This window comes from Cygnus olor, chromosome Z (genome assembly GCF_009769625.2).
Source record: "Cygnus olor isolate bCygOlo1 chromosome Z, bCygOlo1.pri.v2, whole genome shotgun sequence".
Classification (NCBI taxonomy): Eukaryota; Metazoa; Chordata; class Aves; order Anseriformes; family Anatidae; genus Cygnus; species Cygnus olor.
In genome coordinates, this window is record NC_049198.1 from 44,099,835 (window position 1) to 44,112,999 (window position 13,165).

A 13,165-nucleotide genomic window follows, 5' to 3' on the forward strand; every position below is an offset into this window, starting at 1 on the left:
CAATTTGCATCTTCAACATATTTGTACACAGCTATAATGTTCTTCTAAAAACTGCCACTTCATCAAGCTACCCCATTTTGCTAGATGTGGTGTACGAATAATGCAAAGAAACACAGGAAATAACTTGTATAAAACACTGCATTCTACTCACATTATTAGAATAGATTTTTTTGTTTGTTTGTTTAAACAGGAGTTGTATCTTTTAATGGAGCTTCAGAGTTGCTTTCCAACATGTTGTAGGGTTTTTTGGGGGGGGCTGGGGAGGGAGTGACGTGAGTGTATGTCTCTGCATGTTTCCTTAAGAGTGTAACACATCATGTTTTGTTTCACACAATTGAGGCAAATTGCTTAAAACAAGTCAGAAAGAATAAAAAAATTGTTCTTTATGCTTACAGCTATATGCAGATTTTTCTTCGTTTTTGAACATCATAGGAGCCTAACAATTCACAGCTGGCATCACAATTCCAAGGCAACCCTACAGTTTTATTTGATGAGCAATACTTTGGCTAGGTTTGACCTGATGATTAAGTCAGATGGCCTGTTTACAAGGGTTGTGCATTCCAGGTTTTCTGAATGTAGCTATGAAAGCTGTATGTCCAGTCTCATATATCACATTGCATTTGCATGTTACCTGGTTAGGAGGCTTTAAATCATGACTTTCTTATTGCTTGAGGACAACTCGCTATGTACCTCCTGACTCCACCCCCACCCCCACCCCAAAAATGAAAAAAAAAAGGTCTTTCCACTTCTAGCCTTTTTTACTCTCTTTTTGCATGTGCACTACTTTAAAGTCTTTCCCTTCATGATCTGGTGTCAATCAAAATTCAAAAAAGTAAAATCAAGCGTGAGGAAGTAAATGTTTTTTATTTTTTCCTGAAGGAAAAAAAGGGATTACGGGAACCAAACTCAACCGTAATCTCCATAAAACATTTCTATGACTACTGCTCCTAATGGAAAGCTCTGTTCCATTTCTGAAATAATTTATATTTGTAAAGTGAAATGTGTAACACATAATAAAAGATCCTCTGAAGAACAATTATGCTGATTCGGTTTAACCAGGCCCAGAGCAAAACTGAGACTGTTCCACAAGCCTTTCGAATGTTCACATATTTTTCTGAAACATTCAAAACTGCTCTACACAAATATCTGCTACAAATCCAATGGAGCTGACAAGTCTCATTAGCCAGTTCCCACTCCAGGCAATCATGAAATCTGAGTGTTGCTGACATGATCCATTTATATACAATATTTATTTAAGGACAAAACTTTACATTTTCCTCAAGTTACCCTTTAACCAGACACTTGAAGGAAATGAATCAATACTTTGTAACACTTGTGGAATCAGTCTCTCAGGTTTATTCAAGCTGAATAACACATCATCTGGCAGACAAACTTTAAAGGACAATTTTGCAGCATGTTATAAGAATTATACTACCCTGGCTTCTAAGAGCTTGGAAGATTTAAGACTGTCTAGTCTGTTTTTGAGAAAGAATGAGTTAGCAATACAAGGTATATCTGATTTATCGAGTTAAACTCTCAAGGTGTTATCTAGTTTTATGTGTTATTCATACATTTTACGTGTTGTGCAGCATTTCCAGACACGCTTAGTTAGCATTTTCAGGATTTTGTTTTATGATTGAGGGCAAGAAAGAGAAGAATGACTTGAAGATCTTGTGAGTTATTAACAGGAAAATGAGATTGGTAGTATGCATGTAGTTAGGCTAGAATTATTGTCCTGTGTTCTGACACTGGGCTACACGGGACAAACTGGTCTCTGGCTAAGCAATTTGCCTGGTATCTAAAGCTCTTCATTTTTAAGTAATAGCACAAGCAGTTAGCCAGAATTCAGTTTGTCCTACATACTTCACAGAATGGTTAAGGTTGAAAGGCTCCAGAGATCATCTAGTCCAACCTCCCCTGCTCAGAGTGAGTCACCTTAAGCAGGTTGCTTATGCATATGCCCAGCTGGGATTTGAGTATCTCCAAACATTGGTATCCCTGAGCAAACTATGCTGTAGGAGAATCACCACCTTTTGACCATTTGGAGACGCTCTTTCTTGTGCAGCCCAGCATGTTGGCCTTCTGTGCTGTGAGCCTCCACTGCTACCTCATGGCCAACTTGCTGTCCAGTGAGAACCATAGGTTCTTCTCTGCAAAGTTGCTTTCCAGCCTATTGAAGTCCCTCCTGGATGGCAGCACAATTATCCGGTCTGTAAAACACTCCTTCCAATTGTGTATCATGTGTAAATTTGCTGAGGATGTACACTGTCCCACCATCTGCATGAAAATGTTCTGGCCAGTACTGGCCCCAGTATTGACCCCAACATATACCACTAGTAATGGGACTGCAGCTGGACATTGAGCTGCTCACAATCCTTTGAGCTCTGAAGTTCATCTTGTTTTCAATCCACCTCACTACCCCTTTATCTAATCCATAGTTCATTACTCTGTCTATAAAAGATGTTATGGGAGAAAGTTCTGAAATCCTTGCTGATGTCAAGATAAATAACATACACTGCTCTCCCTTAGTCCACTAAGCCAGTCATTTCAGAAGGCTGGTCAAGCATGAGCCTGATCTCCTGAAGTACAAAATTATGATCCTGCTATTTACCTTCCCTTCTCTCAAGATCCTGGACTCCACCATCTCATGGCTGCTACCACTGATGCTGCCCCCAAGCTTCACATTACCAGACAGATCTTCTCTGTAGGTATGAGACTCAACAGGGCAGCTCCATCTGTGGAGATCACCTGTGTCAGAAAGGTGTTATCAGTGCACTCCTGGATTGCACTTGTGGAAAAAAACACCTTCTGGATTGCTTCTATGCTACAGCACTTGTCTTTTGAACATTACTGGGGTGGCTAAAGTCCCAATGAGGAAAATGGCCTGCAAACAAGGGGGTTCCTCCAATTATCCAGAAAAAGACCTCTCCTATTTCTTTCTGATCTGTCAGTCTGCAGCAGACATCCACTAAAACGTTGCCCCCTTTGGTCTGCTCTCTACTCCTAACCTACAAACTCTCAGCTGGCTTGGGATCTGTCCCCAGTCAGAGCTCTCTCAAGGAAACAGACAGTCCCACTCCTCCCTGTCCTGGTCCATCCATCCTAAATGGCCCCTGTATGTCCACACCGGCACTCCATTTGTGTGAGCTATTTCACCACATTGATCACAACCAGACTGCGTAGCCCAACAGCTGCACACAAGAGCTCTAATTTTTCTTTCATGTTTCCTAAGAAGTGTGTATTAGTGCACAGACACTTCATAGTGCCCCAGCAGACCAATTTCCAACAAGAAGTGCAAGAGCTTCTTGAATATTATTGATGGGGGATGTGTAAAACAGTGTGACAAACAAACTTTAGGTAGAAACAAAAGGTGTTCCAAAATGTTAATTCAGCACATATCACATAACCAAGTTCCTCTTACTAGCACTTTTAATGCTATCATGCTTAATTAACATCACTGAATTGAATGACCCCTTTTTTGTTCTGGTACAGAATTAGACAATTGTCTTATATTTCCAAAAATTCTAGGTGCTTGTGCTTTCTATGGATTTCAGCTCAATTTACAAACAGTGCATGTGAGAACCACTAACCTGTTTTGATTTCAGACATGCTGACATGGAGGATGCTGTAAAAAGTAACTAAGCTGCCCTTTTTAGATGCACATCAATTAGTTTATTTCCTCTCTGTGTCAAAGAAGACTGAACAGGAAAGCCAAAAGTTACATGTGAAATGCTTTCAGGGATACAGCACATCTTTTCAAAGTGCTTATCCCCATTATCCTATTCATTTTGGTTATTACCTGAGTCTAACACTTAGTCTTATGAGATCTAAAGTTAAGTATGAGCAAAGTTCCAATTTTCATACGGAGTTCGGATATATTGAACTTTTCAGTAATATCAACGGCTTTTCAAAATAAAACCTTACAAATCTTTTCCTGCAGAAACATGGTGTGAGATATTTTTAATATCCTAGCTTCTAACTTGAGCTAGAATGATTTCCTGGAAGGACTTCTATATTCTAAAAGCTGTAACAGATAGATTACATAAGTAATTAATTCACTGACTTCTGAAAACATTTTCATTATGGGCCTGGTCCTACAAAGAAAGAATGTCCTGGTGAAAGAAGTTCTCTCTCTCTGTCCAGCTTCCATTTTTTATGCTTGTTTTTTTTTTTATTATTTATTTTAATTATTTTTATTTTTTATTTTTTTCCCTGAAGTGTTGTAAAGTTACAGAAACTGCTTGTAATTTGTGAGAGGAATTTTAACAGCAGAGGAAAGCTATCTGCTGAGATAAAAGCTAACCAACTAAAAAGCTAACTAAGGATGCTTTCCTCCCTTTGTTGCCCATCTTAAGAAGAGTTACAAGAGCATACCTAAGTGTAATAGAGACTCATCCGAGTAACATCAGTTGGGTTTTCACGTGCAATTCTGGCTCCAGATAGGCCACTGAAGTCTTACCACTTAATGGGACCATTGGAGTGTAGTCAGAATGTTAGTCCCTGTTAGAAGAACTAAAGTGTTTAAGATTTAAAGTGTTTAAGGATTTTAACCTATTTCTTATTTCCTCCTATTGGGGAACTAAAATACTGTATTTATTATAGTAAAATAACAGATGTACTCTGCTGGGAAGAATCCTTATTAAGCACAAATATCTCTGTAGAAGAATCAAATGCAACATAATATTAATTAAATAAACACCTTGTGGTATAAACAAACCTTTATCTTCAAGCATGACCCCATTTAAAAGTTTGCCTTAGAATCACAGCTTATATTCTTGCTAATCTAAGACGTCCTGAGGGCTGAGGTTCGTTAAATATGTGAGGTCGCAGTGGGGTTACAGTGTAATTATTTTGCCAAAGCTTCAAAATCTGAAACGCGGTGCTGTTCTCAGCCCTGGTTTTGTGATGGTTCTTGTCACATTCCTTTAGAACCAATGCAGGTAACTACAAGACTACATGGGTATTTTTAAGACAATGTCTTTTATTCGTGGTGTATTTTTGAACAATCTCCCCCAATATATGCGGTGCCTGACACGTACTTTATTGTCTCAGGAATACATCGCACGCTCACGCCCCAGAGAACCACGAGCCTAACACAACCCCTCACCGTCCCCTCTCCGCCCCCCTCTCGCGACACAACCCCCCCAAACCTCGCGATGCTTAGCGCAGCTGCCCCGCCAGCCCCGCTCTTCTCGCGAGATCTCCCCATCCCCTCACCCCCTCTACCCCCTCCCCGCTCCCCCTCCCCCACCCTTCCCGCGGCCTGGCCGTGCCCCGCGGGGTGGCGCCGGGCCCCAAGATGGCGGCCGCGGCCCCGGGCCGTCTTGGGAGTCCCTCCGGGCGTCCCGCCGGGCTCCGGAGCGCTCCGCCGGGCCCGTCCTGCCCGGGGAGAAGCGGGCGGTGTCGGCCCCGCGGCCGCCCCCGGGGAGCGTGAGGCGCGGCCCCGCGGCCGGGATGTGCGAGGCGACCGCAGGTGAGGGCTGGCGGCCGGGGCGTCCCGGGGCCGGGGGTCGCTGAGGGGGGGGGGTCGGGAGTGACGGGGGAGGCTCTGAGAGACGGTTATTTTTGAGACAAACGGCCATGTCCTGGACTTACTGTTTATTATTTTTCCTTTGGAAAAGGGGTAGTGTGTGTTTAAGTGAACCCGAAACTCCCTGCTTCGTCATCTTTTTGGAAGACAACGTTTATATTAGCCTCCAATGTTTAGCAATTTTTAGGACTTTTAGGAAAAGTCGTGGTTTTGCTTCGTAGTGTGTTGAGTGTGCTCTGAAGGTAGGTTGTCGGAGTGTAAAAACTTCGCCCTTTACATTAAGTGGTTCAACCTCAATATTTACAGAGCATTCACAGTGATTTTGCTTATTTTCTACAGGAATAGTTGTTAAAGTGGGCTCACGAGTGACAGTAGGCCATTACACTTTGCATTTTCTCATAAGTGGTAATGGGATAGATATAGGCAAGCATCTTAAATATCCTCTTTTTCCGTGGATGGCAAGTGTGCTGCATCTATACTTGGAAGCCATACTAGATAATTTTCGTCATCCGTAAAGGTTTTACCCTACATAAATGATTGTTTTCTGGTTCCAAAAAAAGAAGGTAGTGAATCAGGCTAGTTAAAGTAGCAGTTCTTACTTCAGCTTGTACAGCGTTATTTTCTGGAATCTTGTAGCAGTGGTATTCTTAATACCATTATTTTGCCATTTTTCCCATTTTTCTTCTTGCTTACTAGGTTTGGAGTTTTGTATTTCTGAAGTTACTGTCCAATACTCTCTATTCTGCTTTGCACCTGGAACTCTAATTCTGTCAAGTCAGAAGTGACTCGTAAAACTGAAGTAAATGCCTTAGAAACTAAGGCACTGTCATCTTATCATAGCTTTAACATGAGCGTCTTCAAATGCTACATGTCACAGATATTACCGAAAAAGAAAGTACAATCGGAAATACTCATGTATTTTAAATTCTGTTTTGCATATTTAGTACTGAGCTGGATATCACTAGTTTCATATTTCAGTCTTGCTTCTCAGTTTTGAGAAATTGCCCAAAGATTCAGATGCTAATGGGAGAAAGTCATATGCTCTCTCCCTTTTTTTTTTTTTCATGGATTTAGGCATGTGTGTAAGATAGTACAAATACCTTAAAGTTTAAGAGATTGTATGTGATTTGTTGAATGTACTGTCTGTACATCAGCCTTTGCCTCAGAAAGATATACTTCAGCTTCAAATTTCGGGGAAGATCTTTGGGCATGACTGAAGGTATGTAGAGCCTTATGTACAGGGCACAGGGTGTGGGGTGGAACTTCTCATCCCAAGCAAGGATGATGCAGGGGCAGCATGAGAGATCTGCAGAATCATGAATCTAATGGAGTGATCCCAGTTTATGATCTCAATAGTGTAAGAACTCGTGGGCCACGGGTTTAAGATGCAAGTCTCTTGCAGGTGAAAGATACCGGACCTGTGAACCTCCTAGTCAGAAGACACCAAATGCAAGAAATTTGCATGTGTTGAAAGGGGAATTAAGCTACTTGGAAGAGAGGTCCACTGTGGTTTACTAAACAGACACCTGACCCAAGAAATCTCCATAGTTCCAAAAAAATCTTTAAGGCTAAAGAATTTTAGAAGAGAGGCATTCCGTACACTTGTGATTTTTTTATTGTGATCTGAAAGTCAATTTATGGCCACTGCTAGTTAGAGAATAGAGGGCTACGTGGATGTTTCTGTTTACTTTTACTATATGCAATTTAGTTAATTGAGTGAAGTATGCTTATCACTAACTAATAAGGTGTAGAGAATAATCTTGTGAGTATACGCTTCAGGAGCTCGGGGACTGGTGAGAACAACCTGTCTCCTCCATCAGCTTTTTGCACCGAGACATAAAAGTGGGGAAAGGTGGAGTTTCTTGCCTTCAGCACTTCCTCTTTTCTATTCCTTACTTCTGAAAATTAACTTGTTGTATTTCTGTTTCTTTCATTTACTCAGCACTCAGATCACTTTTTTTTTTCTGTACATTTGCAAAGAATTGGAGTGTGGAAGGGTGTATGTATTGCCACTGATAGCGGGTATGAAGTACAAATTGTTGCAGGATTCTCTGTCTTGCTCCTTCGCAAAAAAGCCTCACTGCCTGCTTCTGCTAATGACTTTCCCAGATGCAGCAAACTTATTCCAACAAATAAATAAGAAACAAAAGTTCTGAAATGAATTGTATTTGTCACTGAGTCTTTGGAAAGCTGAGCAGGGCAAGGCTAGAAGTTGTTTCCACAAACTCAGAGGCCTGCTTCCTCAGTTCAGATTTGAAAACCTTTTCATGCAATCATTAATTTACTAGGACTTTCTCTTTTGACTATAAAAAGTGAATGCCCTATTTTTTCTTATGAAGATATTTTGTTGGATATTTTCTTGTCAATATGATGTGGATTCTTTCAACTGATCTACTGCTGTTCTTAGCTTTTTCTGTTAGCAGCATATATATACCATTTTAAAATTGTCTTTGTATATGAAATGTATGAGATAGCTGTAAATAAAGCAGATCAATCTTCTCTGTTGTTAGTATTTGATATGCTGTATGAAGGCTGTAAGACTTTACAGAGACCATACAGAGGAACAGATTTTAACAGTTTAAGACCTGACGGCTACATAAGGAATTTGGTAAATAATTAGCTGTTTCAGTGAACAACATAGGCATATGCTAAGATACTATATGTTCTTATAATACACTTAGTGTTGTTTCTAAACATGTTTGTTTTTTTAACCTAATGCTAGACTTTGTAAGGAGAAAGGTGATGTTTTCATACATGATTATATTTGTAAAACAACTTACTGAAGGTGCAGTACTAGATTCAGGTAGATAAGAAATGTATCTAAGATCCTTTTAACCAGATTACGTGGACTGTTAATTGGATGCTAAATCTGCAGGCATCGGCCTTTTAGTGTTTGTGTGGGCTGAGTGAAGCCATCACAGAACAATGTAATCTATCAGAGTTTGGCTTTTACAAAGGATATTTTTCATATAGATTTTCAGGCATTTGTAAAACAGCAATGCTTTAGCAAACTATAATATACCTAGCTCAGGGTTTTGTTCTAAGCACTAAGCGGTTTCTAAACACTAATTCTTGTGCTGCCGTCAATAAAATCTTACATCTTAACTTATATGCATTTTTCAAACAAATTTGTATCTAATATTTAGATTAGTATGACAAATGCAATACTTTGTGCTTTTGGCTAGTTTTTCATTATGTTTTTGTTCTGCTTTTTTTTCCCTCCATAGGTAGTTGGCACGTTGGAGATAAATGCCTTGCACCTGGTACTGAAAATGAGAAGCTTTGTGAAGGAACAATATCATCTATTGAAAAGGACAAGAATGGAAAATCATTTGCTACTGTATCATTCCTGGAGTCTGAAGAAAAGAAAATACTAGTATCTAAACTCTGTAGAGTTGAAGCTGGTAGAGGTCCCTGGAAAAGCGTAATATTTGATGATGGTGATCTGGAAAAGCCTTTTTTTCCTGACCGAAATCTTCTGTCTTCAGCAGTGGCTTTTAAGTTATCTGACAATGGTGACTTTATCCCATATACAATTAATAGATACCTACGTGATTATCAAAGGGAAGGAGCCCAGTTTCTGTATGGACACTATGCTAATAAAAGGGGATGTATTCTTGGAGATGATATGGGCCTTGGAAAGACAATACAGGTATTTATTTTATTCTTTATGACTGCATTGAGACAAAAGGTGATTTTTTTTTTCTGCAGCGTGTTATCTATGAGGTGTAAATCATTTTTTTTTTATTTTTAAATTGACTTATTTAAGAAAAGCCACCTCTGTGGAGTTTAACCTCCCTTTCTTGGTGTGAAATTGGAGGAGGCAAGATGTGACCGTTCAGAACAGTACTTAGAGGCAGAAACCTTTGCTAATTTAAATCAGCCCCTAACAGGCCACAAAACTGGCATGTGACCACTTTTAGTGTAAGGCTGGGTAATTACAGTAGTTAAAATGTTAGTATTTGTTTCATGTTGAATGTATTTTAAGGGTTGATACCTGCACATAACGAAAGTAATTTGCACAGGCAAATGCTAAAAGTACATACACCTTTTAACTGACTGTAGGTCTTAAAATGTCTTTTTCCTTTTTTTCCTGGAAATGAATAATTTGACTGCACTGGGAACTGGAAGAAGCAGCCATGTTTACTCCCCTATCTGGGAAAAAGTGCCTAGATGTTCCATGTTACTTTTATCACTCTGTTGGAAGTACAACTTTTGTTGATGAAAGGACAAAGTATAGCTGGATTTTTCCATTATGCTGTGAATAGCGATTCAAATTATTCATTTTTTTTTTTTTAATTACGGTGGTTTTGTTTGAAACAATTCTCTTTAATCTGGTTTTAATTCAGCACACTGAATGCAGTGGTGGCTAGTCTTTGTCCCTCTCTCATTGCTCTCCTTCCACGTGTGAAATGCCAGCTCATTCCCTTGCTGGCAAGTGCTGTCTGTTGCGCTTCCATTTAGGAGAATGTCAGCTGATGCTTCAGTGTGCAGAAGCTTGTTCTGTAGCGAAGCGTTTAGAGAAATAAGTAAACTAAATTGGCAAAACTTGTCTGGGTAGGGCATTTAGTGATGTATCATGGATGAGCAGAGGTGCTACTGATCTGTTAATGCAGTTATTAAAACTAAACTGGATCCATTTACTTTGTGCTTCACCTAATCTTGGCCCCATCTCTTGTCCATGGCAGCCTAAGAACTAAGTATGCAAGAATTATGCAAGATTATGGAAGAGTTATGCAAGAATTGCAAATATCTGATTTAATATTGTTGAAGCATCCACATAAGACAGTATTAAAACAGAAAAAAATAAAGTTATCTTGAGTTAGTTGAGTTTAGATAACTAAAGTTATCTAAAGTTATCTCTTGTATTTCTTGAGTGTCGTAGCTGATACTGTGATGACCAGGTCATACTGAGCATACAGCGACTGTGTTCCTTTGTAGAATTTGGATGTGATGTTATGCCTTCTAATCACAGTGTCAAGTTTACATAAGGAAGTAATACATAAGATATTCTTCAAAAAAATCTACCTTATTAAAACACAGTATCTATGTTCTTCTAATGGAGTGTGGGAAAGCAGTTTGATAAGAAGTAAGTTGATAATTCTTATCTTACTTATCAACTTAAAAGATGAGTTCACTTGTTCGGTAGAGATTACGATGTATGAAAGAATAAATACTACTTAGACTTGATCGAGTACCAGATAACTTACTTAGTGTTACAGAAAGTTTTGCTTTTGTTTATCAGTTGTCTGAGTCTTACTATTTCTAAATTATAGGATGATATCTGAGATACACTGCAATGCAAAAATCTTACAGAAAAGTCTTCTTTCTACTTCTGTTTTTTGCTTACATTGGCTTGAGCGCATGGCTCTCTTTTCAAGTTGAAGTGGAAACAAGTGCAATAATGTTTTTAATATGACTGCAGTAATTTAAAGTTTTCTATCAAAGCCTTTAGATGGCTTCCTGCATTATCTGAAAGAGCCAAAGGTTTCTCAGCAGAGTTGCTCTTTTACAGCCTTTGCTATTGTTACAAATGTGTGATACATAATTGTTCTGAAACTGGAGGATCTGGAAGGCACATGCAGAGTTTGTTTGGTAGAATTTTATTCTTATTCTTGATAGGATTTAAAAAGATAGTAAAGTCAAACAACATGTGCAAGCTTGCCTCTTAGCCTCGGTATATATGAAATATTATGCATTCAATTACTTTTTCCATATATCTTTTTCCCATCTAGTCCTATATGTGATGGGTTTCCCTGTGTTCTTCTCATCTAACTCTACTCTTTTCAGATATTTTTCAACCAACTCTTGTGCTCTTGGCAGGCTATTCCCCCCCATCACTGGAGAGAGAAAGCTTTGGCAATTTTTTTTTTCTTTTTTGAAATCAACAGCTGACAGCTTTACCTCTGCCTTGCTATGAGCAGCTGTGAAGCAGCTGCAAAAGTCCTGGCTGTTCTGAGTAAAGGGAGCCCGGTGAACTTTCAAAAGAAGGGCACCTCTCTGATGATGCATTGGTTCTTGCTGCTGCTTAGCTGCATGGATGTCATTTGTCCCAAGTGGGTGTTACAGATTTAAATGTTCTGGCCAGATACCAGAAACCTCTTCCTTTTGCAGAAGTAGGGTTGGAGTACGGTTAACAAGCATCTTTTCCTTCTCTCCTCATCCAACACTCATGTGCCCTTCATGTCCAGGAAAACTGCAAGATGTGCCTTATCCTTTCTGTCTTCTTTATCATTTCTTCTGTAGTTTTGAGACATTTCTACTTAAAAGATTAAAGAGCAAAATAGAGCAATTCGTAAATTTATAAATGCCCTTGTAAATTCAGGATTCTCCAAGGGGAGTGGTTTCCATTTTAAAAACTGAGATTGATTTAAAATAAAATAAATATATAAATACTATAGTATATATAAAAATACTAAATCCCATACAGGATTTTGTCTGAAATGTTTATTTTCAGTGGAACTTGTTCATTTTCTGTTTGTATTTTTTTTACGTAATTGCTGAGAATTGTTTTCTTTCTCAAGGTCATTTCGTTTCTGGCTGCAGTGTTGCACAAGAAGGGAACACGTGAAGATATTGAAAATAATATGCCAGAATTTTTACGGAGGACAATGAAAAAAGAATCAAAGTATAGTCCTAAGAAGGTACATCTTTTAATGATAAACTTTTAAGGATTTTGATAAAAGGCAGTAGTTGTTTTTTGTTGTTGTTGTTTGTTTGCTTTAGGAGTTCTTGTATGTTCGTTTTCAATGTTTAGTTAATTTAGTAGGTTAGGGGTTCATGGCCTTTCTGGATGTGTCAGGGAAGCCTTCAGTTTTCCAGATTGTCACAGCGCATTGTCTAACAGTTACCTAGTCTGTTAATGCTCTCAGTATGTACTAGTGCAAAACATTTGAAAGTATCTGGCTGAGATTTGTGGCTAAAGTACTTTAAAAAGTCTGTGTCAGTGAGCAGAACATAATAGTTTTGTGAGATTGTGTTCCTAAACTACAACAAATGTTGTATGTATATGAGTTGATATGTTATTAGTACTTTTAAATATTTAAGACTAATGCATGTATTTGGAAAAGTTATTGCTAATATTCTTGTGACCCTGCCTGTTGTCTTGAATGACTATTGTAATGTCATAAGTAAGGTTGATTGATCATCTACGTAATCAAATACTGTTACAGCAAATAGAGATATATGTAACTATTCTGTGTGAATGAGAGAAATAGGACGTTTGTAATCTTACACGTCAGAAGACCCATGCAATTTCTGTTGTTCAATGCTTATGCTATTGGAATGATTGGAATATTTGACTAGCAGAACGACCTGTATGACGATAGCTTTGTGAACAATGGTTATGGGTTCATAACCATTCAGAGAAATTCAGGCAAGCAGGAAGAGGTGAAGGGATAGCACGTAATGTGAGATAACAGGGGTGCTTCTGACTGGCTACAGGACAGGAAGAATTCTACTCCAGAGGCAATTAAGTATTGGAACATGTCACAGAGACAGGTCCATCCCTCGTGTTTTCAAGACCTGAGTGGGAAAAGCTGTAAATGACCTTGTCTGGATTCAGTGTTGCCTCTGCTTTGACCAGAAAGTTGGATTAGAAACTTCATGAGGTCCCTTCCCATCTCACTGGTGTTA

General features: G+C 38.9%; 1 protein-coding gene across 4 annotated transcripts in view; it reads left to right on the top strand.

Moving 5' to 3' along the window:
• The first annotated feature begins 5,232 nt into the window (after positions 1-5,232).
• ERCC6L2 (ERCC excision repair 6 like 2) overlaps positions 5,233-13,165 on the top strand; it is a 55,534-nt gene continuing 47,601 nt past the window's right edge. For 2 of the 4 annotated variants that reach the window (XR_005815190.1, XM_040540779.1), the window contains exons 1-3: positions 5,234-5,473; positions 8,758-9,182; positions 12,055-12,174. Coding sequence is in view for 3 of the 4 variants with exons in the window: in XM_040540779.1 (XP_040396713.1) it covers positions 5,455-5,473; positions 8,758-9,182; positions 12,055-12,174 (564 nt within the window). In the remaining variant the exon portion in view is untranslated. Of the gene's footprint in view, positions 5,474-8,757; positions 9,183-12,054; positions 12,175-13,165 lie in introns of all 4 variants that reach the window. The other 2 variants (XM_040540778.1, XM_040540780.1) reach the window with 2 other exon arrangements.